This window comes from Moschus berezovskii, chromosome 3 (genome assembly GCF_049115385.1).
Source record: "Moschus berezovskii isolate FMDL1 chromosome 3, NW_MosBer_1.0, whole genome shotgun sequence".
NCBI classification, from domain to species: Eukaryota; Metazoa; Chordata; class Mammalia; order Artiodactyla; family Moschidae; genus Moschus; species Moschus berezovskii.
The window spans coordinates 29,193,604-29,219,675 of NC_142462.1; the positions used below are offsets into that span (position 1 = coordinate 29,193,604).

The 26,072-nt window shown below is 35.7% G+C and overlaps 1 protein-coding gene across 1 annotated transcript in view; it reads right to left on the reverse strand.

Annotated features, from left to right (window-relative positions):
• DGKB (diacylglycerol kinase beta) overlaps positions 1 to 26,072 on the reverse strand; it is an 898,781-nt gene that overhangs the window by 222,899 nt on the left and 649,810 nt on the right. Inside the window, exon 22 of the mRNA XM_088833532.1 lies at positions 5,058 to 5,148. Coding sequence (XP_088689658.1) covers positions 5,058 to 5,148 — 91 coding nt within the window. The remainder of the gene's footprint in view (positions 1 to 5,057; positions 5,149 to 26,072) is intronic.

Sequence of the window (26,072 nt, forward strand, 5' to 3'; positions counted from 1 at the left end):
ACTGAAATACTTTGGAGAATGGGGCATTTTAGTCCCTCATGAACATTGCCGGGACAAAGAATAAATTAAAAATTCATGAGCTTCATAAGCTTCAATCCCAGTTGATGACATGAGAGTGTTAGGTACATATCCATGCTCCAGATAGTTTAATATAAATGTTGCTTTTAATATATTGCCTTGTAAATTTAAACAATTAATTTAATTTTTAAAATTTCTTTATATTTTGTTATGACGTTAGAAGATAAGAAACTCTTCAAGTTAAAATTTTCACCTTTGTTATATCTCTTTCACTGTATTTGAGCAAACTCCAAGAGACAGTGAAGGAAGGATAGGGAAGCCTGGCATGCTGTAGTCTATTGGGTTGCAGAGTCGGACACGACTTAGTGACTGAACAACAAAAATGTGTGTGTGTGTGTGTGTATGTGTGTATTCATTCTCCAATTGATTTGTTTCCTTAGATTTAAATATTTTGACAGCAAGCAATACAATTCTTGTTGTTTTTTTAAATTATGAAATAAAATGCTCTTATGTATTTCCGCAGTAGAGAAACAATAGAATCTCTTTAAATGAAAGGATTTGGGGGAAGACTAAATCAGGTAACAGATGCACATTGCTTAGCACCAAGCATGAGGTATACTTAATAATTGATAAATCTTAACTATTATTATTATCAACTATTATTGTTCAGCTAGTCGTGTCCGGCTCTGCAACCCCATGGACTGCAGCACACCCTATTACCCCTTGATATTAATATTATTACAAATATTCACCTTTTTGGGAAAAAAAGAGCTTCCTAAATAAAAGAGAGATGTGAAATAAAAGGTCACACAGCAAATGGTTTGTTTTGAAGAAGCTGTCATTAAAATATATATCTATTATTTGAGGTACTCTTGTACTGAAGTGCTTTTATTCTGTTATATATTTTCAAACCATAGTTGGTATAATTTTAGGCCAAACAGGAAGCAAGAGCAAGCAGAATCAAATTTCCAAATTGCTGTTTTTATTATATTTAATTAGGAAGTAACCTTGAGGGTACAAAAGCGTATATTCTGCTAATATGATAGACTGGATTCATTAAAAAGTGAGTAGAGAAGCAGATTTTACATCATCATCCATACACACAAACACACACACAAACCAAGTTTTAGAAGTAAGATAAATGCATACAAATTATAACAGTATTTCAAGATATACAACAATAGAATGAGGAGTGCACAGTGCTGGCTGACTTAATAAATGCTACCCTAGTGGAGAAGGCAATGGCAAGCCACTCCAGTACTCTTGCCTAGAAAATCCCATGGATGGAGGAGCCTGCTAGGCTGCAGTCCGTGGGGTCGCTAAGGGTCGGACACGACTGAGCGACTTCACTTTCACTTTCACACATTGGAGAAGGAAATGGCAACCCACTCCAGTGTTCTTGCCTGGAGAATCCCAGGGATGGGGGAGCCTGGTGGGGTTCCGTCCATGGGGTCACACAGAATCGGACACGACTGAAGTGACTTAGCAGCAGCAGCAGCAGCAGCAGTGGTGGCTAGAATAAGGCAGTAAATGTAGAGCTGGGAAGCCAGACTTGGAGGACATGTAAAAACACGACCCTAAAGAGTTCTTCTCAAGATGTAAAGCTTGGTGGAACAAAATCACTGAATCTTATCACTTGTAATGTTAAAATCAATGTTTTCCATACTTATTTTCATCACATCTTTTGCTATATGATACAAACTTTTCCTTGAACATTTTTTGCTTTGTGACAAACATAATACTGTATGATAGATTGATGTGTTTTCTTTTTGGAAGTTAAGAGTTTACTTTTCAGAGCAGTTTGAGGCTCATGGCAAAATTGAGGGGAAGGTACAGATATTTCCTGTATACTTCCTGTTCCCACAAGTGCATAGCCTCTCCCACTATCATCATCCCCTATGGGAGTGGTACTTTTGTTACAACCGATGAACCTACCTCAACACTTCATAATCACCCAAAGTGTACAGTTTCCATTTGGGTTCACTCTTGGTATACATTCTATGACTTTGAAAAAATGTATAATGACATGCAGTCACCATCATTATATCACATAGAGCATTTTTATTGCCCTAAAAATCTCCTGTGCTTTGCCTGTTCCTCCCTCCCTCCTCCTTAACTGGCAATTACTGATCTTTTACTGTCTTCATAGTTTTATCTTTTCCAGAATATCATATGCATTATACTATATGCATGAAAAGCATATAGCTTTTTCACCATGACTTCTTTCACTTAGGAAGATGCATTTAAGTTTCCTTCATGTCTTTTCAGTTTGGTAGCTTTTCAGCACTGAATAATATTCTATTGTCTGGATATACCACAACTTACTTTTCAGTTCATCTGCTAAAGGACCTCTTGTTTGCCTCCAAGTTCTCACAATTATTAAATAAGTTGCGATTAATATCCATGGGCATGTTTTTGTGTGTACATATGTTTTCAACTCCTCTGGGTAAGTACTAAAGAATATGATTGCTGGATCAGGTGGTAAGAGTATGTTTAGCTTTGCAAGAAACTTCCAAACTCTCTTCCAAAGTGGCTGTACCACTTTGTATTCCCTCTAGAAATGATTTAGGACCCCTATTGCTCCATATCCTCACCAGCTTTGGGTTTTAGCAATATCCTAATAGGTGTGTAGCAGTATTTCACTGTTGTTTTAATTTGCATTTTCCTTATGAAATATGATGTGGAGTGTCATTTCACCTGCTCATTTGTCATCTGTGTATTTCCTTGGGTGAGGTATCTGTTAAAGTCTTTGGCCCAGTTTTCAATAGGGCTGTTTATTTTCTTATTGTTGAATTGTAGGGGTTCTCTGTATGTTTTGAATCTATAAAGTTCTTTATCAAATATGTCTTTTGAAAATGTTATTTCTTAGTCTGTGACTTGTTTTCTCATTCTCCTGACACTGTCCTTCAAAAACCAGAAGTTTTTAATTTCATTGAAGTTTGGCTTATCAATTCTTTCTTTCTTGTTTTGTGCCTTTGGTGTTGTATCTAAAAGACATCATTACATCCAAGGCCATTTAGATTTCCTCCTATGTTATCTTCTAGAAACTTTAGAGTTTTGCATTTTACATTTAGCTCTGTGATCCATTTTCAGTGATTTTTATTAAAGGTGAAGGCCTATGAAGAGGTTTTTTTTTTTTTTTTTTTTGCCTGTGATTTCCAATCATCTCAGCACTATTTGTTTAAAAACTTTCTCTTCTCCACTGTACTGGCTTTCCTCATTTGTCAAAGAACAGGTGATTAAATCTATGGGAATATATTTCCGGGTTCTACTATCTGTTTCCTTGTTTTGTCTGTTCTTTCACCAACATTACCCTGTTTTGATTACTTTATAGTAAGCCTTAAAGACAGATAGTATCAGTGCTCCAACTTTGTTCTCCTTCAATATTGTTTTGGCTCTCTGGGTCTTTTGACTCTCCAGATACATTTTAGAATCAGTTTGCTGATATTCATAGAATAATTTGCTGGAATTTGGGGATTGCATTAAATCTTTAGCTCAAGTTGAGAAGAACTGACATCACTACCTCGGTGAGTTTACCTAAACATGAGCATGATGTATCTCTCTCAGATAATTTTTTTTCAATCTAATGTTCAGTCTATGTTCAATCTATGTTCAGTGGTAGGTGAAGGTAAAGAGAAGTGTAAGAGGTTTCACAGTATTTACCCTATATTCAACCAAAAGCCACATTTCAATTTTTTCTTTTTCATTTTAGCCTTTTGCTACAGATTTTCTTTAAGCAACAATTTTTGAGGGCAGAAATGCTTAAAATCTACTATATAATGTTTTAAAATAATGAGTTTTAAATAATGAGATTTTTATAAATATATATGCACATATAGCTATAGAAGTATATATATAATATATACACACATTTATCATCACAAACAGCAATCACAGAAAGTCCATGTTGAGTCCAAATCCTTCATCTTTTATGAAAATAATTTCAGGATTATGAGCTGATTCAGTCAGGAAGGGCTTTTCCTATACCATGACAATCAATTCTACCTGTAATATTTTGATTTATTTATCAGTCATGATGAGGAAAAAGTCCAAAGAGATATAGTCTGAATTAGTACCACTATTGCTGTTATTATTATTAACAGTAAATTAGAAAGCTGGGATAATGAAGAACCTAGTCAGATGATCATATTTCTCTGTGGTCCCTAACTACTTTTGTTCATCAAACTTATTACTTGAAAAGTTGCCATTAAAAATTTAGGTCTCAGCTGACAAGTTGTTTCTTTTTAAAATGAAAAGTGTTAAAGCCAATATTTCTCAGTTCACATAAGCTAGTCATTAGGCATCCTTGTTTCATGATTCTGTTCATTTCATTTGTCTTTACTACTTATCAAAATTTAACTTTTCCTTTTTCTTTAACCCCTGAAAGTCTCTAAAAAAAACTGTCATTTTCTATTATAACTTGTCTCCAAAATTTTTAGTCCTACAATGTATCTAGTTTTGATAGACATATTTGTGCCAAACCTTTTTAAAGTCTATCTTTTCTTGCTATCTTCGCTCTCTTTCTTGACTTTTTCACTTTCTACAAATGTAATGGGGAAATGGCAACCTCAGGAACCGAGAAAACCTAGCTAATGAATGGGCATGGGAAATGGAAAGTATATTTTTTACCTTTATTCATGAAAGTAAGTACAATTTTAGTGAACTGTATTTTTAAAGGTTATATGATATTGAGACCTAAAAATAATATGTTTTTTTCATGTATTCTGCAACTTTTTTCTTTCCCTTCAAGTACTTTCTTTTATCTTACAGTTTTCTGTCCATACTATATCCAGTGATATCTACAGTTGTTTCCACCTCTCAGTTCTTTTATGCTGTATTAAACAATGCACACTCACACTCAACTTTTCATTAGTATTTCAGATAGTGCTAGATTTTCAATGAGTGACAGAAATGACATTTTAGAATACTGGGTAAAGCTATGTGGATTGCTAAAATTCTAACTTCTTCCATGGACTATCACAAGAAATTAATAAACTCAAGCCATTTCATAGAATTATAAAGAGAATTCATTTTCTTACTTCTATTTCTACAGATTCATGTAGCTTCTTGCAGGTGGCTGAGAAAGTTTCAGATGTGCCAAACTCAAAATACCAAAATTTGTTCTTCATTCTGAAAAAGGAAAGGAAGAAGCAGCTTAGGCAATTATTAATAACAGAAGGGATTTTTAAAAATGGGGTAGACCTGTCTTGTATTATGAGTGATAGAAAAGGTGTGAGGACATGTACCATCTGTTATGTAAAAAATGCTCACATAATTTTCAAAGTTTAAGTGCTATTGTCAAATTATGTGATTGTCCTGGAGGGGATTACAGGCATGTGTTGATCTGACAGATTCAAGTATATCTTTGCCTTTTCTATAATAGTGGTTGCTCAGATTTTAAAATATGGTTTTAGTACTTATGATTTGTAGCTAGTTCTTAGACAACTTGACTTGAGACCAGCCACTCTGTAATCATAAAGAGAGAGAGAAAAAAAAAGTCTAGACGTTTCATGAGATCTTTTTTATCCTTTTTCAGGAAACTGAACTTAAATATGCTCAATTTTTCTAGATGGCTATGCGTTGACTAGAAATTATCATGATTGGAAAGCATATTAAAAAGAAAAACATAGTTATCCACAGGATAAAATTTAGCATTTTTTAGATAACTATCAATTATCATTTAAAGATACTGTCCTCTGTTACATAAAGACATTGGGAAATTATGATACAGCCTGAAAGAACTAAAGAAGTAATAATAATATTTTATCAGCATAAAAAAGTTTCAAAGAAAATACAATTTTAGATTATTACAGCATTTAATCTGAAATTAAGATATTCAAAATTTATTTTCTTCCAGAAATCAGTGACCATATCTTTGTTTCTTTGTACAGGTAATTAAATTAATGATCATTTAAAGTAATTGTACAAAGGATGACTAGATTTTTATATTACCTAGTACTGAATCTAAAAGTTAATTTTCACAAGAAGCTGCAGTTTTAAATTATATGTAGTCTAACATGCCCTCAATTATAAGAAAATACAGGTAAAATGAGATATATGTTTTCACACATGAAGGCAAAACAAAAGAAAATTTTTATAATGATATTCAAATGTCTCTACAACAGCAAGTTATTCTTTTCTTTATAAACACTGACATGTGCTTTTCACATTAGAATGTAAAACATTTTGACAATTAAAAAAGACACTTGGCAAAGACCTTACTATTTAATGCAAATACTATTAGTTGTTATAAAAAATGACATGGAGTGCTTATTGTTATGCTGTGTAGTATAGAGTTCTCTGATATGAAATTATGAATTATAAAAATAATCTTATCTATCTAGACATATCCAATAATATTTAGTTCCATACAAGGTTTATTTGCTTAAAAACTTTCACTTGACCTTCTTGCATTAATCACCATATTAAGGCCGATAATCTGAAAAACAAGGTAAGTTTCAGAGGATTCTAGCACTATGAATTATCATTCTTTTTCTCAAGACTGTCTTCCTTGGATAGGGCCTGATTTAATATGTCTGAGTAGATAGAAATAGGTGATAACTACTTAGAAAAAACAATGACAAACATTTAACATTAAGACCTGCGGGTCTAGGCCTACATGTACGTTTATGTTAAATTAATGAAAACAGTCTACTTGATAGAATAAAAGTAGTTTTACAATTTTACACATTGGCTGACGTTTAGGAAAATTAAAAATATTTTCCTATTAATGCATCATTATCATAAAAAGATATCATTCAATAAATTGATAGGAAGACATTGCTCAGTATCAAATAGTCTCTAGAAAATCTTTGAATAATATTTAGTATATGTTTTATGCTGCTGCTGTTTGGAATTGTCTTTCTACATTCAACAAGTTTTCTAATAATACTTTTCTGTTGACCTTTTATCCAGACCTTCCTGGATTCATTTATTCATCACTCATATAATCAACAACTTTCAGTGAGAACATTCACTTCCATATTCTGTGCTTATCCTAAAGATACAATTATGAACATGATTATCTTTGTCTCTAAGGAGCTCAGAATGTTAAAGGTTATGGGCATATAAAATAATTAAAAAGCTAATTCTCTAAATTAAATGTGACTGAAATATTGTGAAAAAACACTTTGGTGAATCTCTCGCTTTTACCTCAAGGGTCCAGAAAGCTTTAGAAGATAAGGTGACATCATAATGGATAAGCAGAAGACAAACAGGATGAAAGTGAGACAAGTTCTGGGGCAGGTTTTTAAGAGCTCAGTGTGACCTGCGGTAGGGATGGGAGGAGGAAGGGAGGCTCAAGAAGAAGGGGATATATATACACTTGTGACTGATGTCCAGTGGTGTATGGCAGAAACCCAACACAACATTGTAAAGCATTACCCTCCAAATTAAAAAAAAAAAGCGTGCAGAATGACGTAAAGAGATTGCTAAGCGTGGGCTAACTAGGGGTATGCCAATTTAAGGGATTTAGACTTGATATTACAGATTTATAGGATGCTATAGAAGTCTGGTAGCACTGGAGGGATGTGGCCAGTCTTGTTATATGGATAAAATAAAACTCACAGAAATGAATAAGTGTGTGCCAATGTCGAACTGTTGGTACTATGGACAGAAATGTGGTAACTGGAATAGCACAAGTGAAAAATAATTGAAGGCCTAAACCAAGGGGCAAGGAAAATGGAAGAAGAGGCTCAATTTAAGAGATACAAATTAGGGTGCATCAATACGAATTGGCAGTATTAGAGAACACTGATTTCTGCCCTACCTGGGTTATCTCTGGAGGTATATGTGGGGATATCAAAATATTACTCCAGGAAAAAAAGGGGGGGGCTATGAGTTTACGAGTTTACATTTTGACAGGTTTGGTGATATTTTCAAACTTCAGTGTATTGAATGTTTGAAAATTACATATATGACTTCCAATTGCATGTAAATGATTACTCCCAATTTTTTCCCCAAAGTTCTTCATAGCTTAACCAGGATGATGAGGAGATTGTATAAGCTAACCAAGATAGACTTACACAAGAAACAGAAATTCTGAGAATTTACATTCAGTCTTTATTCACCATATTAGTTAGCATTACTGCTCATGTGCAAAAGCTGCTTTAAATTCTCCATTATTACAACCATTTTATGTTTCACTTAGATAAATATATGGAGGCAATAAAAAGCACATAGGATCAGATTCCACATGACAAATTAAAAGCTGTTAAATTTTATTTTTTTCAACCAAACTGGTTTTTAGGTTGTAGAAATGCAAAAAGCACATTTAAGCATGTATGCTATTTATTTTTATGGTTCCCATTAGAAAATGATCCAAATAATTCAAACTCAAATTTGTCAGAGGAAACATATAGCTTTGGATTTGAAGAACAAGGTAACAGGACATTTAACCCACTGTGAAATGTTCACACCACAGTCAAATTTATTGTATCCTTATACAAGTTTCGTGATTACAGGTATGATGACCTAAGTCCTCCAAAAAAAAAAAAAGAGTTATTCATATTATTATAATTTTAAGCTGTTAATATATTAAATCCTATTTCAATGAATTTAATTGTAAGTCTACAGCCTTCAGTTTAATATTTAAAGTGCTTGGTTACCAGATGTCCAGGTAAAAATGAAATTAGCATTCATTTGCCAGGCATTTTTTTCCTTACTACCAGTACTTTTGTTTCTTTTACACATTCTCACGAAAATGTGAACTATCAGAGATATTGCTCAGAAAAACAATTCTTTTTGTCACAGTGGAATTTAGGTAATATTTAGTTCTACAAGTTTTCCTCAAATAGGCATTTTAATTTCTAGCAATATATTTAACCTTAGAACTTGTCTTCCTGGTTTACAATTTTTTTTTAAAACTTTTGTCTGCTAAGTAATGATAATGTAGCAAACATAAAACAAAACAAGCAAAACATGAACTGCCAGTGCAATTTCCAAAAAAGAATACCAAAGAACCTAATTAGATATGAAGTTCATTTTAACAAAGATACAACATTAAAAGGGTGAAATTGCCTCATTTACCTTACTGTAGCAAACTCCAAAGTCATAAACACACAAAAAGTTTTAATTCAGTCAAATTACTCTTAAATATCATTTTTTTCTCTCACAGGTATGCATCTTTTTTTTTCCATGTATTTAGTGGTGATGTAGGAGATACTGGAAGACCATTTATATATGTGTAAAACTGAAGTCTTCTAACAGACACCTGAATCCATTCTCAGACATCCTTACCTAAGGGATTATATCTATACTATCTGAATAACATGCTCACCAGATAAAATAAAATTCTGACTTTCCTTTTCAAATGAAAGCAAAAACATGAAGCCCTCAGTAGCTTAGTCAAAATGCATTTTAAAAGAATATTTTCTTACTCATTAAGCATGTTTCAAAAACCTCATTTATATTAGCTTGCTTTCATTTTTGCCCTGTTATTCTGTTATGAAAGCATTACAAAGTCATTTCAAAACTGGTTTTAAAATTATTTTCCATGGAGAACAATGCTTCTAACATTTCAATAACTTTATTAATAAAAATTCAGTCTCACAATTTGATGGAATACTCTAGAAATAGTAATTTTGAATTTGGCTAACAATATTGGTGATGAGAGATGTGGCACTGTTGACTTATAGCAATAGGCTGTGTTAAAAGTGGTACATTTATGTAATAAAACCCAGTTCAGTTTTGTTTTTCATTGCCAAGAGACGTTACACCAAGCACAAGTTACAGGGTTACTCGTTTACTCCTAAACGAGGTGAGGTGTTACTCTTAATATGATTATATTTTATAAAAAGAACTATATTTTATTGAAACCCTCAAATCTATGCTTTTTTTAAAATAGGAAGTTTTATTCTCTCATAGGAAAAGAATAATGATGATAATACTAGTTTGTAAGGAAGAAACACAGCTGTAATGACTACAGTGGAGATACTTTATATTGATATGGAAGAGAGCAAACATTCCTCATATTTGCAAACAACAGGTAAAGATACATTTTTTTAAAGGACATATAAAAATGCTTGTATTTAATGTGCATCCTTAAGGCACACTTGTTAAGCCCTCAGGAGACAATGAAACATTCTACAGAAACTTCAGACAGAATCATAAAACATTCTACCCTAGTATGTAAAAAAAAAAAAAAAAAGATGGGTAGTCTAAAACTGTAATTTTTAACCTGAATTACTTTCATAAGATTAAAGTTGCTCATAAGTAAGATGAAAGCTGCTCTCAAAGATTGAATATTTTAGTATGTTTTAATTCCCTTGAAGAAAGGAAAAGAATATGTGGTTATATAAGGCTATTTTTATGTAAGAGGACTTTCTTCCTTAACAGAAAACAATTATTTCTTTCCTAAATGTTCTTTCTCCTGCTTTTTGATTCCCTGGTAGCTCAGTTGGTAAAGAATCCACCTGCAACACCAGAGAGCCCAGTTCAATTTGTGGGTGAGGAACAGCTACCCACTCCAGTATTCTGGCCTGGAGAATTCCATGGACAGAGGAGCCTGGCAGGCTACAGTCAATGGGGACGCAAAGAGTCAGGCATGACTGAGCCACCTGCACTAGAAAGAATTAGGAGTGTTAGAATGGAAAAGTATAAAAGCAGTACTAATGTCACATTACAGAATCTAAAGTTCTAAAATCTAAAATTCTAAAATCTAAAAATCTAAAATCTATACATATACATAGTAAGACCTCAAAGAACAAGGATGAATGAATAATTAAATGAAATTGTGCTTAAACGGGTGTTCCAGATGTTTAGACGGGTGTTCCAGATGTTTAGAACTTAGTATCTTTCAATAGCAACTAGATCTCTTTTATTAACATAAGTATTTCATAATCATAAAACATTCTTAAAGAAAATTGTTAGGGAGATTAAATGAAATTTGTGATAGTAATATTTGTACTGTCATTCAGCATGGCACTGTCACAGGTGAACCTAAAGAGGTTTAAAATCACTCACCCAACCTAAGATGGGAAGCAGGAAAATAACTCAGAAATTCTACTTTTTCCCATACTACCTCTTATTAAATATAATAATGAATACAGCAACACATGAAACCTTTTTCCAAGCCGTTAGTGAATATTAGAGGTCAGATGGGTGATCATCACTAAATGACTCTTTTGTTCATATTTCTATTTTAAAAGTATTTTTAACTCCCCTTTCTTGAAATAAGTCAATTAAGGATGACAGTATAATCTAGAGCAGACCAATGGGACCTGAGAGATGTTCCATTCTAAAAAAGAGACATGTAGAATGTGAAAGCAAGGCTCATTCTTTCTCAAATGGTGAAAAATCTGCCCGCAATATGCGAGACCTGGGTTTGATCCCTGAATCAGGAAGATCCCTTGGAGGAGGGCACGGCAACCCACTCCAGTATTCTTCCCTGGAGAATCCCATGGACAGGAGCCTGGTGGGCTACAGTCCATGGGGTTGCAGTTCATTACTGGTTCTCCACTCATGTGAGATTAGTAAATAAACTCATTATTTACTTCATATATTCTGTTAATTGTAGCCAAAAGCACACTGACAGCACTGTCCATTATAGTTGAAAAGAGTATTATTACCAGCGAGATATTTGGAAAATCCAAAAGAGATATATATTTGTTATGCAATATAATTTTTCTAGATGTGAAATTTTGTGTTAACTGAATTAAGGGAGTTAAGGTAGTGAATTTCTGTTTAGCATAATTCCCTGTGCTTATCTTGTGACTAGATATGCAAACATCACTGAAAAGCTATCACCTTAAAGAATGATTTCTATGTTTATATATTTGAAATAACCTCAGGGGAAAAGTCACAAGACATCCCTTTTTGAAGTGTTCCTAATTTGCAACTAATACTTTTATCATAGTTATAGACTAGAAACCGTCTGGTAAGTTCACACTTTCCACTTTCCTCTGTTCCATATCCAAAAACTTAGAAACTGAGTCAGTGATATTTGAATTAATAAAATAGACCATGGTGTCTGAGATTATGTACAAAAATATTTAAAGTAGAGTATCTCTCACTAATATAAATAGGAACACCTTTACACAGCCTAGCTGAAGTTGACAGTGAAACTGTAATGAAGGTTTGTATGCCTCAATATAAAGTAAAGGTCTACTTCTTTCCAGTGGATTGTTGAATTCATAAACAGAAAATGTCCCTAATACAAAAATTTCCTTCAGTATGTACAAAAACAAAAAGGTGTGTGTGTGTGGTCAGGCTCTTCAGTCATGTCCAACTCTTTGTGACCCTATAGACTTTCCATGCCTAACTCTGAACATCAGAGGAAAGCAGAGAAACTGGTCTGCTCTTTATAGGGAAAAATTCATTTATCCATATCCTACTCTAGACATGGAACTGTGAGAGACAATGGGATTGCATCTGTACACAGGACAGAAGACTCTGCTCGCGTTACACTTAACTTATAGTTAGGAGAAAAAAGTATATGAAATGATTTAATATCAAATGTGGTAAGTTCTAAAAAGGAGGTTCATAGGATGCAATGAGTGAACACATTAAAAGGGAATAGCAAATTTCTTTAAGGAAGGAAATTTGCCGGGTTTTTCAGAGTCTAAGACCCATCCCTTTCCTTTGCTCTAATTCCATAGTTAATACGCAATCTGGAGCTATTCTGAAATTCCATGGATTTTGATATCATGAATATGATGTCTTGAATTATAGAACTGTTCATTCTACTCTGGAGAGGAATCACCACTATTTTCCCCCTATTTTAAGTGGTTTATATACATTTTATTATATGGCAACTTCAGCAAGTGATTACGAGCCTGATCACTTCCGGGTGCTATGATACAATGATGTTTTTCCATTTTCTAAAAATGAGGATGAGAATGGACTAGGATTACACAATCAACATACTGCTCCCTGGGAAGACGTCTGTAAGACAGCTTTAAAGGCAGCTAAGAGTCCCTTGGACTGCAAGGAGATCCAACCAGTCCATTCTAAGGGAGATCAATCCTGGGTGTTCATTAGAAGGACTGATGCTAAAGCTGAAACTCCAATATTTGGGCCACCTCATGCGACGAGTTGACTCACTGGAAAAGACTCTGATGCTGGCAGGGAGGGGGCAGGAGGAGAAGGGGACGACAGAGAATGAGATGGCTGGATGGCATCGCCGACTCGATGGACATGAGTTTGAGTGAACTCCAGGAGTGATGATGGACAGGGAGGCCTGGTGTGCTGTGATTCATGGGATCGCAAAGAGTCAGATATGACTGACTGACTGAACTGACTGACTGACTGACTGAAGACAACTAGCTGGATAACAAATCAAGTATGTTGATCTAAATAGTAAAACAATTACTCACTATATCCCCTCTCTCTACTATTTGCCAGTTGACTTTCTTGGTTATATTTGTCTCCGTCTCTGTCTGTCTCTTTTCTCTGTTTTATTTGCTTTTACTGAATGTACTAAGCCAATCAATTATTTAAGCACTAAATATAAGAATATAAGGCCTTCCAAGGTGGCACTAGTGTTAAAGAACCTGCTTGCCAATACAGGAGACACAAGAGATGCGGGTCCAAACCGTGGGTCATAGAAAATCCCCTGAAGAAGGAAATGGCAACACACTCCAGTACTCCTTCCTGGAGAATCCCATGGACAGAATATCCTGGTAGTCTGCAGTCCAAGGGGTCACAAAGAGTCAGACAAAACAGCAACTGAGCACATAGGTACATACATACCTAGTTTCAGGGAATTTAACTAAATGTAATAGTTTCAGTAGACTTACAGTAAAAACAGCTCCAGTTTTCTGACCTGACTCACGGACAAGTCTTTAAAGCTAGAATATGAATTAATTTATAACTTTGTGCATTTGACAATTATGAGAAGGAGTCAACATTATTAAACTAAGTAACTTTAATGGCATCTGTTTTTCATGTTAAAATATTAATGACATCTGAAATCACTAAACTGGTTTAAAACATAGGGAATTCAACATGTGAAAAAGATCACATGAATATTTTTGCAAAATACATCTAATTTTCATTATTGAAAGGCCAATTAATTCTTTTCTATTACTATCCTCAGTGTTGGAGAAGGAAATGGCAACCCACTCCAGTATCCTTGCCTGGAAAATCTCATGGACAGAGGAGCCTGATGGGCTGCAGTCCATGGGGTCACAAAGAGTTGGACACGACTGAGCGACTAACACACACACATCCTCAGTGTCATAGAATAGCTTGGAATCAATAATGGTGAATCATTAGAACATATTACACCTTGCTATATTTTTAATCTGTTTCTCTTAAAGAATTTTTAGATGCTGTATTTTGTAAAACTTACAAAAAATAAAGAAAAAAAGTTACACCTCTCTAGCTCCTTCACCAGAAAAGGCAATAGCAACCCACTCCAGTACTCTTGCCTGGAAAATCCCATGGACAGAGGATCCTGATAGGCTGCAGTCCATGGGGTCGCTAAGAGTCGGACACAACTGAAGGACTTCACTTTCACTTTCATGCATTGGAGAAGGAAATGGCTACCCACTCCAGTGTTCTTGCTTGGAGAATCCCAGGGACAGGGGAGCCTGGTAGGCTGCCGTCTATGGGGCTGCACAAAGTCCGACACGACTGAAGTGACTTGGCAGCAGCAGCTCCTTCACACATTATTTCCTTTACCTATATTCTGTTGAGGACTAACACAGCTTCATAACTTAAAAGAAAAAATTACTTCTAATAAAACTTGTTTCTACTCTCTGAAAATTAGTTAATGTTTTACTTTTGTTTTTCCTCACACATCTGCAGTCCTTTTCCAATTCTGTAGCAAGAACCACAGCTGTGCATTTTGAAAACACTATTCACCTTAAAACTTCTCTCACACTGGAATTAAAAATGAGGCAATCCTCCTTTTCCCAATGCTAGAGAGGGATGGTTTTACCAACACATTAATTATTTGTATAAAAATGATAAGGATAGCAATCAGACTACTTGAGTTATATTGAAAATACTGATAATTTCAATCAAATTGAAGAATTATATAGTCTAACACATGAATAAGTAAATCTATTACTATTTAGATTGCATTTTTTGTCACTGATTTATATCCTGAGGGACCCAGATGACTCCCTGAAATATCACGATCTGTTTTTGTTTCCAGTCAAGATACTAAAATTTATATAAAATATTCAGGCTGACTTGTATATGAACTAATTGACAGATGTAGGCATTATTATTTGGGGATTAATCATTGTGCTGGTACATTCAAGTACACGTTAGATAATTCTAAGAAAGATTTCCTTGTCTTTTCTCTCTAGTATTATCTATTTTTTTAATTTAAAAAATATGCCAAGCCCATATTCTATGTTCTACTCCTTGAAATTATGCTCAAATAAGCAGATAATAAGTGGAGATGAATTATAGTTGAAGATATTTTATAAGATAAAACTTTTTCCAATCTGCATTACCATAAACAAATCAATAAAGCAACATTTTTTGCTATAGTAATATACTTAGCAAGACGTTGCATCACTTCCCAGAATTTAAATAAAAAGTCATCTGTATTTTTCAGCTGAGGAAGAACAAAATGATACCTTTGTTCACAAAAATTTTGCTGAATCCAGATACAGTACTGAAGTCATTTCATACTGAATATTATTGGATATTTATAGTCACTCATTTAGGTTAGTGACTCAGTGATGTTTCCTATTATGAAGAGATTATACAGATTGCAGAGGCTATCTTGTTATTTTTATCAATCAATATGAAAACAAAATCTATTGGAGGCTCTTTTTAGTAAGTCATCAAATGTAAAATAATTATGATTATTCATATGTATGTAATATGTTTTATTATTGCTAAATCTTGACAGAATTCATTATTATGGATTCATGGATATATTCATGGAAATAACATCTTACATAAAAACTCAAATAAACTTTTTGGACAACTCAATACATGGATGAGCAGAAACACTACTTGTCCCTCAGCCTTTTCCCTAAAAATTTAGAACCTAATCATTTGAGCATGCGACGAGTTGACTTACTGGAAAAGACTCTGATGCTGGGAGGGATTGGGGGCAGGAGGAGACGGAGACGACAGAGAATGAGATGGCTGGATGGCATCACCGACTCAATGGACATGAGTTTGAGTGAACTCCAGGAGTTGGTGATGGACAGGGAGGCCTGGCGTGCTGTGATTCATGGGGTCGCAAAGAGTCGGACATGACTGAGCGACTGAACTGAACTAAACTGAACTGAACTGAATCATTTGAGACAGATGAAAAGAAAAAGTGACTTCCTTAAGAACATAAGAAAGAAGACCAAAGAAAGAGATGTCTATTAATTTTTCTTATTCATTGATTCAACAAATATTTATTAAATACCTCTCATGCTCCAGAAACTGTTCTAATTGCTGGAAGTTCATTAGTGATGAAGTCCCTGCTCTTATACAGCACACAGCCTTTATTTATCTAAATGTGAGATTAGATCACCTATTATCTCTTAGAATTGATGAACCACTCTCTCTGTCTCTTCTCATTGTTAGAGCATAGTGTATATAAAATAAAAATCCAAAGCAAATACACCAAATGATAAAACATATATATCAGCCAATTCCTGGACTAGCTTCAAAATTAAATTATAGTGCATTTATAATTAATTAAAATATTACTGAATACAACAGTAGGTTTTTTAACAGACACAAATTCTTCCCAATCCTGCATAAATGCCATTATGCAATAGGACTATGCTACATTTCCTTTCCAGAGGAAAATCTTTCTTCAACTCCCTTGCATCTGGACTAGCCTTAGTGATTGACCAACAGAATACAACAGAAATGATGCTGTGCAAGTTCAAGAGCTTAGGCCTCAACAGCTTTGTAAAGGCCACCCTCCCTCATATGGAGCACTGTCTTGAGAACCTCTTGCCCAGAATGGAAAATGATGTGATGAGAAAGATCTAATATCCTAGTTGAGCCCAAGCCCAGCAAATCCACCAGCCTATTGCAGCTGAAGATCTGCCTTCCTAACCCTGAAAGTATGAAAAATAATAAATTGCTGTTATTTTCAGGCACCAAGTTTTGGTGTGGTGAGCTGTGTAAAAATGGATAACAGACAGAGACTTATTATATACCTTATAATGTGCTAAGCATAACATATAAAGAAGTCAGCAAAAGCTTCCATCAATTCTTTTTTAGAGACTCTACCCTACAGTATAGTGGGAAAGATAGTAATTCCTCAAGCACACACATGTGAAATTGCTATGGTACCATGGGAAGGAGGAAAAGTGAGAATACTTTCATGAGAGGTTATAATTACTAGGAGGGAAGCACATTTCTAGCACAGGTGACAGCACAAAGGCCCCGTGGCAGAAAACATACCCAAAGCCAAGTGGAGGAGACCAAACAACCCAGACTAGAATGTTAGCTCAGCGTGTCTAAGTGCTGTTAAAGGCGGCCAGATACTATGCTGTGTAGTATATTTTTCTTATGATGAATACTGTCAGTGGCAGCACTTATACTGAATTTGTATTTCTTTTTGTCTATGTATATTATTTCTTTGTCTATGTATATTATTTCTTTTGATACAATTATTTGCTTCATGAGCATTCAGGAAGTGGCAGCAAAATACATTCCTAAAAGATCAGCAGATAAATGCTTGAATTTCATTGTTAAAACCCTGTGCATAACCAAAGCCTCAGAGCTGAAACTAAGTAACCTGAATAAATTTAATAATGGAAATGAATTAGAGAGAAGAGAGCTCTGGTAACTGTGGTTGTATTTGTCTTTCAATTGAATGATTTAGACTTTTACACAGATGAAGAGGAATATGATAGGGCAATTAAATACAGTAATAACCAGGCAAATCAACAAGTCTCTGTTGTACAAGTTGGCTCTGTATTATGTGGTCATCAATTTCATTAATTCAGCATCACATAAAGAGGATGCAACATTCTGAAAGGGAGATACAATTTCTCACACTCTCACTGTTCGCATAAAAGGAAAGTGTCAAGTGAAAAAGTAACAGTCAATTACTTCCAATCAGATAAAACTACTGAAATACTTCTGTTGGGAACAAAATCTTGCTTTCCTCTCAGCTCAAAAAATATAGACATAGCGAATTAATGTTCCTGGATTTCCCTTCCTTTGGTATTAGACTCACAGTTAAATGATTGCTCAGAAGGATGAGGAGGCATTTGGGGAGATTACTGGTTTAAGCAAGAACCCCTTAAAGCAAGGCAAGCAGAAGGAGAAAAGAAAGAAAGGAAAAAAAAATCTGAATTCTTTTTGTTACACCCAATTGTCACAATAGAGTAATTTTCTCTCATCATCCATAAATCTATCATCCTGCTAATACTTCGGTAAAATCATTTCATTGTAGCACATAATATATATTAATAAGCTACTAGACTTTTTCTAATAATCTACTTTCCTTTCCACTTTAGATTTAACAATCATATAATAATCACTGTTCTGCTTGCGAATGAATCATATGCAATAGTAAGGAAATAGCTAAGAGGGAGATGCAGCCCATGAGAGATTTAATCATAGGAAATGGCTGACTTTTTATTTCCAATAACCATCTGCACTCATGGTAAATCAGGTGCTAATGAAGCTCAGGCCCAGACTGCACGGGAGCATAAATCTCAAGAACCAAAAGTCGTGGAGCAACAGACTTCAGAAAAACAGAATTTCCTAAGGAAATGCACCAAGATTATCATATAGAAGGTCACCATCTGCAAATGTGTCACATAAATGAATATATTTGGTAGTCCTAATTCCACTTTATGACACTGGCTGTGAACGTCAAATATATACCTTTCTTCTGAAACATCATTCTAAAGTATTGTGATCATTTATGGTTTCCTCCTAGAGAGTCAACATTTTAAGGATTGATACTCCATGCTAATTTCATTTTAATCTTCTTCTTCATAGTGCCACAGACTTAGGAAAACTCAATACTTAGAAAATCAATGGTGAAAACAAACATTAATTGTGAAATCCCACTTTTAGAGCAGAAAAGTACTGCAGAACTTTTTTTTTTTAACCCCCCCAGTGAATGAGGATCTAAAGTGGGTAGAATTGGGGCCAGACATGGGATTAGGCTCAATTCTTCTGAGAATCGATCAATATGATAATGTCTTCAAAGACTTTCTGTCTCCATCATCATAAGTCTCTACTTTTTGCCTCATTCAACCACTGAAGTAATATCCACAATATGAATCAACACAAAAATAGAGGGGCAACAAACGGCCAAGGATCTACAGTATCAATCAAATTCTGTCACACACACAAGAAAAAGGATTCAATACTAAGCACTTGAAAAAATACTGCTCTTTTTCAATATGGACTTTATCTAGCCCCATGATTTTTAACGATTATATTCTTAACCTTTTGCAAATACTACAAAAGCAAGGACCTGGAATTACAGGTAAAGATGAGGCATGGGTTTTATATTAACACTTGAGTCAACCTGAATTTCCTACCATCCCTAGTGTAATGTGGCTTCATCATTCTCCACATGTTACCGTGTATGCAGGAATTCCAGTGAAGTGCTAAAAAGACTTTTCTCTCACTTTTGTAAAAATAAATTAGAAAGCACGTAAAAGAAATCTAGACACAACAGCCAATTAGTCTGTAACTAGCTTTATGAATTATGTGAAGTAGACATAAAGAGTAATTGTTCTTAGTTTTCTATGGGTCATGGACACCTTGAGAATTCAATGAGTCTTGAGCCTTCTGTGCTGAAATACACAGGACACATATGTAAAGGTTATGCCTAAAACCTCTAGAGTTTTACAGTCTTCCTGAATTCTACTCATACGGTACAGAACTACGTAAATTCAAGCTCAAATTCCTGACTATGGTCATATTTGCAACCTTGAGGATTAACAAAAATCTTAGGTCATATGTGTTGTAAATGATAGATCTTAAAGATAAAGTATCTTTAATTTCTTACTCAAAGTTACTTGATACAGCATTTATCATGTTAGAGCACAAATGTAGTTTTCAAACTGTATTTTCCCATTATCTACATAAAGTAATTAGATAACATTTCATTTTAAATTCAATTCAGTTCAGTTCAGTCGCTCTGAATGGTTCTATGAAGAGCTAAAAGATCTTTTAGAACTAACACCCAAAAAAGATGTCCTTTTCATGATAGGACTTCCCTGGTGGTTCAGATGGTAAAGCATCTACCTACAATGTGGGAAACCCAGGTTCGATCCCTGATTTGGGAAGATCCCCTGGAGAAGGAAATGGCAACCCACTCCAGTACTCTTGCCTGGAAAATCCCATGGATGGAGGAGCTTGGTAGGCTACAGTCCATGGGGCCGCAGAGTGGGACAAGACTGAGAGACTTCACTTCACTTCACTTTTCATGATAGGGGACTGGAATGAAAAAGGAGGACGTCAAGAAACACCTGGAGTAACAGGCAAATTTGGCCTTGGAGTACAGAATGAAGTAGGGCAAAGGCTAATAGAGTTCTGCCAAGAGAACACACTGGTCATAGCCTCTTCCAACAACACAAGAGAAGACTCTACACATGGACATCAACAGACGGTCAACACCGAAATCAGATTGATTATATTCTTTGCAGCCAAAGATGGAGAAGCTCTATACAGTCAGTAAAAACAAGACGGGGAGCTGACTGTGGCTCAGATCATGAACTCCTTATTGCCAAATTCAGACTTAAATTGAAGAAAGTGGGGAAAACCACTAGACCACTCAGGTATGACCTATTTCAAATCCCTTACAATTACACAGTGGAAGTGAAAAATAGATTTAAGGGATTAGTTCTGATAGACAGAGTGCCTGATAAACTATGGATGAAGGTTTGTGACATTGTATAGGAGACAGGGATCAAGACCATCCCCAAGAAAAATAAATGCCAAACAGTAAAATGGTTGTCTGAGGAGGCCTTACAAATAGCTGTGAAAAGAAGAGAAGTGAAAAGCAAAGGAGAAAAGGAAAGATATACCCATCTGAATTCAGAGTTCCAAAGAATAGCAAGGAAAGATAAGAAAGACTTCCTCAGAGATCAGTGCAAAGAAATAGAGGAAAACAATACAATGGGAAAGCCTAGAGATCTCTTCAAGAAAATTCTAGATACCAAGGGAACATTTCCTGCAAAGATGGGCTCGATAGAGGACAGAAATGGTATGGCAGAAGATATTAAGAAGAGGTGGGAAGAATACACAGAAGAACTGTACAAAAAAGATCTTCACCACCCAGATAATCACAATGGTGTGATCACTCACCTAGAACCAGAGATCCTGGAATGTGAAGTCACGTGGACCTCATTTTAAACTGAGAGGCCATATTTTACTATTTGGTAGATATTTTAAGGATATGATATTGGAGATACAGTTATATTATTGTTTTGATACTCTAACAAGAATTCACAAAATTAGTTGATTATATTTTATGCATGAGTTTTAATCCTCAGTCTATAATCCTACCTCCTGGAAATTTACCTTTCTGTATCCTAAATACATTGACATTTGACTTGTGTTAATTGCTCAGTTGTATCCAACTCTTTGCAATCCCATGGACTGTAGCCTACCAGGCTCCTCTGTCCATGGGATTTTCCAGGCAGGAATACTGGAGTGGGTTGCCGTTCCCTTCTCTAGAGGATCTTCTCAACCCAGGGATCAAACCCAGGTCTCCTGCATTGCAGGCAGATTCTATACCATCTGAGCCACCAGGAAAGTCCTTAATTTCATGTTAGAAGCATTTTTATATTATCATAGTATTTTCACTTTGCTTTGTATTTTTCTCTCATTTATTTTAACACATAGCAAAGAACTAATTTTTGCTTCATATTACAAATTAGTATTCCTGAAGCCAAATCCCAATCTATATTCTTAATTCCACAAATAATATGAAGTACACAGTGATTTTGTCATCTAACATTGCACTTAGGCATATTTTTGAAATAATCATTAGTATTCAAGACAGAGAATATTAAAAGCTAAATATTAGCTTTGAACTTAAAGTTTGCTGCAAGGATTTCCTCTAGGGAGGAATATACTTTTATAATTATATCCATGACTGTATTAAACATATTAGAAATTCTGCAAATCACAATATGAAGGAAAATATAGTTGGTGATATAGCCTATAATGAAAGTACTGAATACATCATAACTTGTGGCAACAAGTAGCAGAGTTTTAAAAAATATGCCAAAGCACTGCAATAGAAATATCTGCATCCTTGTGACTCAGCTTCTCTTTGTTTCATGATATCTTTACCATTAGAGTAATGTACATACAGAAAGAATTAAATATAGTCACGATTTCCTAAGGCAATTCCTAGAGCAATTAGATGGTAAAAAAAGGTGTTACATTTATATTTATTAATCTATTACTTTAAATACTCACATTGTTTTATTCACTCATACACTTCCTTAGAACTCATATAAATCATGTTTTCAAAATGATAGCTCTAGAAGACTTTATGCAAGTATATCCTTCAAATCCAGCCATTTAAAGTTTTATTTCTGTTACTTTAATCTCAGTCATTATCATCAATTGCCTTGATCATTTAATCACACAACTGGATAAATATTTTCCCTTTGGGGAACAAGATGAATTATATTTCCTGGTCCCTATGTGGTAGGATGGGGCCATGTGGCTACTTTTGACTAATGGGATGTTAATGAACACAACGTGGTTCGTTTCAGGACTGGAATATTTAATTGTCAAAGAGCGCTCCTCTGAAATTCTCTCTTTTCTTGAACATTGAATGACAAAGTACAAGTACATGGCTGTGCTATCAACTTGGATTCTCGATTGGGCAGAGTAAACCCAGCTCCTCTGTCCCTGAAAAGAAATTAGGGGCATGATGGAGACAAATTTGATCACCTTTAGTTTGGGACTGTTTATTATCTTAGTGTAACACTTCTTAACATGTTCAAAACTTGTTCTAACATATCTTTCCAAATATGCTGTTCCACTCCCAAACTATTCTCAAAATTTAGACCTTTTTTTGTTCATTTGTTCAATTATGTAACAGTTATATTGAATTAAAATGATTAAAGTGAGGTTATAACAAAAAATAACTTTTGAGATTTGCTTTAAATTTATTCCATAATTCTTTGCTCAAAATAAAAGTTTTACGTCATTAATTAAAATGCTAGTTTCATTAAAACTCTTAATCTAATTTAAAGTTGAAATTTCTTCCCCACCATAGCTAATGGTTGGTGTGAGAAGAATGCCTATGGTAAGGAAAAGGGAGTCAAATTCTTCACTCCTTTCTCACCTAGGCTGTATTCTTTTCCTGCTGCATCTTACTATCTATATTCTCTGGCCCTTTTGATTTACAGCACGGAGCAGAAGAGGCAAGGAGAGCAAGATAGTTCTCATTTGTTTTGTATCACAGTGGGTAAACTTCTGTACTTTTAGTTCTGTAGTATCTTAAAAATTCCCTTTTCCCTTGGGCCCTTGCTTTCATTTTTCAGAAATTTCTCCCAACACTGTCCTCCACCCCTTTCCCCCAACACTGGCCTATTTCAACCACAGTCCTCCGACACAGTCAAGATCGTTGTCACTCCAGCTCATTCTGCCCTGCTCCACATTCTCTGGAAGACAGTCATTCTAACTTCCATCCCCTTCTGCTGCAGCCACTTTGTCCTTTTCGAAGGATCTACAGCAATCCCAGAGCAGCTCATGTTCTCCCCTCTCCTACCCCCCTCCTCTCCCTGCACATTATCTTGCCCTCAAGCTGAATGATTTGCCCTGGAAAACCCAGACAGCACAATCCTTCCTCAAACGGCAGTCCTCCACTCTGCGATCAACAGCTGCCTCAGTCAGCCACCTACCATTTACCTCGCTCAGAAACAAATCACACGCAATGTTCCACAAAGAGGCACAGACAGAGAAAGAGCTCCAAGTCAACTCCTTAAATCTCCTTTCCCAACACGGGTGAGGTGGAATTTGCAGGGACTGACTCCACTAGGAGGGTGAAGGGAACCTGACAGCACATCTTCCTCCAGAGAAATCCACTTCAAAAATCTTTCAGTTTATACCCATTGACTCTTTGGTACTTCGGCATGGTGTGTGCTCAGTCACTCAGTCGTGTCCGACTCCGTGCGACCCCATGGACTGTAGCCTGTCAGGCTTCTTTGCCCATGGGATTTTCCAGGCAAGAATACTGGAGTGGGTTGCCATCTCCTTCTCCAGGATTGCTGTGGTAGAACATTTTAACAACTCACACGTTGGTTCTGTATGAGCACCCCTCTTTGGAATGTACGTGCCTCAGTGGAGACTCACATTATCATAATCTGCTCCAAATGTAAGTCAAGTTTTGCCAAATCCATTTTCCCCCCACAACGTCACACCACTGCCCCCCCGCCCACGGACATTCTGATTAAAATCCTACAGTGAATTCATTTGGATTTAGGATACAATTTAATTAAAACTATAAAGTCCTATGTGACTGCTTGATCACCCTCCGATGATAAGATCTAGTCATAGGGGTCTTCCTTTTCCTTTACATGAGACCATTTTCCTGCTTTATAGCAGGATAAGGGCCAAATCATTCTTTGCTGTAGGCATTATCCTGTGTGTTGTAGAATATTTAGCAGCACCACTGGCCTCTACTGGGCCTCCCTTGTAGCTCAGATGGTAAAGAATCTGCCTGCAATGTAAGAGTGTGTATGTACTTAGTTGCTCAGTCATGTCAGACTGTGACCCCATGGAATGTAGCCCACCAGGCTTCTCTGTCCAGGGGATTCTCCAGGCAAGAATACTGGAGTGGGTTGCCATGCCCTCAGCGCAGGAGACCTGAGCTCAATCCCTGCGCTGAGAAGATCCCCTGGAGAAGGGAATAGAAACCCACTCCAGTATTCTTGCCTGGAGAATTCCATGGACAGACCATTGGGTCGCAAAGAATCAGACACGACTGAGTGACTGACACTGGCCTCTACTTATGCCAATAGCATTTCCTGCCTTGTGACCACCTAAAATGTCCCAAGACATTACCAAATGTAGCCTTGAGGAATGGATAAACTGTCTACCTTCTGTCTTGGAAACTTCGTCAAGGATACTTCCTTTGCTGGAGTTCCATTTTATCATTTTTCACCTAGAAAATTCTTACTTATCTTAGACCTGGCTGACCCAAATTAAATACGCTCTTCTCACCAGAAAGCATCCCATAGGGCAACCCCTTGGACTGAAGCATTCCTGGCTTCCCTGTCCTTCACTATCTCCCAGAGTTTGCTCAAGTTCATGTCCATTGAAAGAATGATGTCATCCAACCATCTCATCCTCTATCAGCCTCTTCTCCTCATGCTTTCAATCTTTCCTAATATCAGGGTCTTTCCAAATGAGTCAGCTCTTCATATCAGGTGGCCAAAGTATTGGAGCTTTAGCTTCAGTATCAGTGCTTCCAATGAGTATTCAGGGTTGATTTCCTTTAGAATTGACTGGTTTGAGCTCCTTGCTGGCCAAAGGACTGCAACTGTTTATATTTCTCAACACTCTCTTTAACTTCATGAGTTACCTAATCCATCAAGTAATATTTTAAATATATTTTCTATCATTCTTGTCACAAAGATAATGAAAACAGACGTATATTATCATCATAAAAATAACCTTACATCAGTTCAAGATTCTGCCAGTGTGTTCTCCAAAACAAAGTTACTAATTATGCAGTTTTCCATTTTAAATTCCTGCCTCCAGAAACCTATTAAAAGTCCAGCACTTTATAGCAGAGGTAATACTGAACGTTCACAAATTAGACAAACCATTGTTACAGTGCTCCAAATTCTAGCGATGACAAAAGACTCCGAAAAACCATGACTGCCCACCTCTGCCCCTTAAGCAGCATGTTTGTTGCTGATTTAAATATAAACTCACATAAAGCCAACTTATAAAGACTTATGTGCTAAATAATTTTCTCAGGTGATAAAGGATCATCCAGATATTTCCATGCAGGCAGACTGGTGAGAAGTTGATCTCTTAAAGCAGTAGTCTTTCTATAAATAACAGAACTTGGAAGAGAAGTTTGCAGTTGGTGTGAGACTCTGGGACCTCTTTCTTGACCCCAAAACCATGGGGAAAATTTCCAGGAGAGTCAGGGCACAAGGCAGCCCAAGGCTTCTGTAACTTAAGCC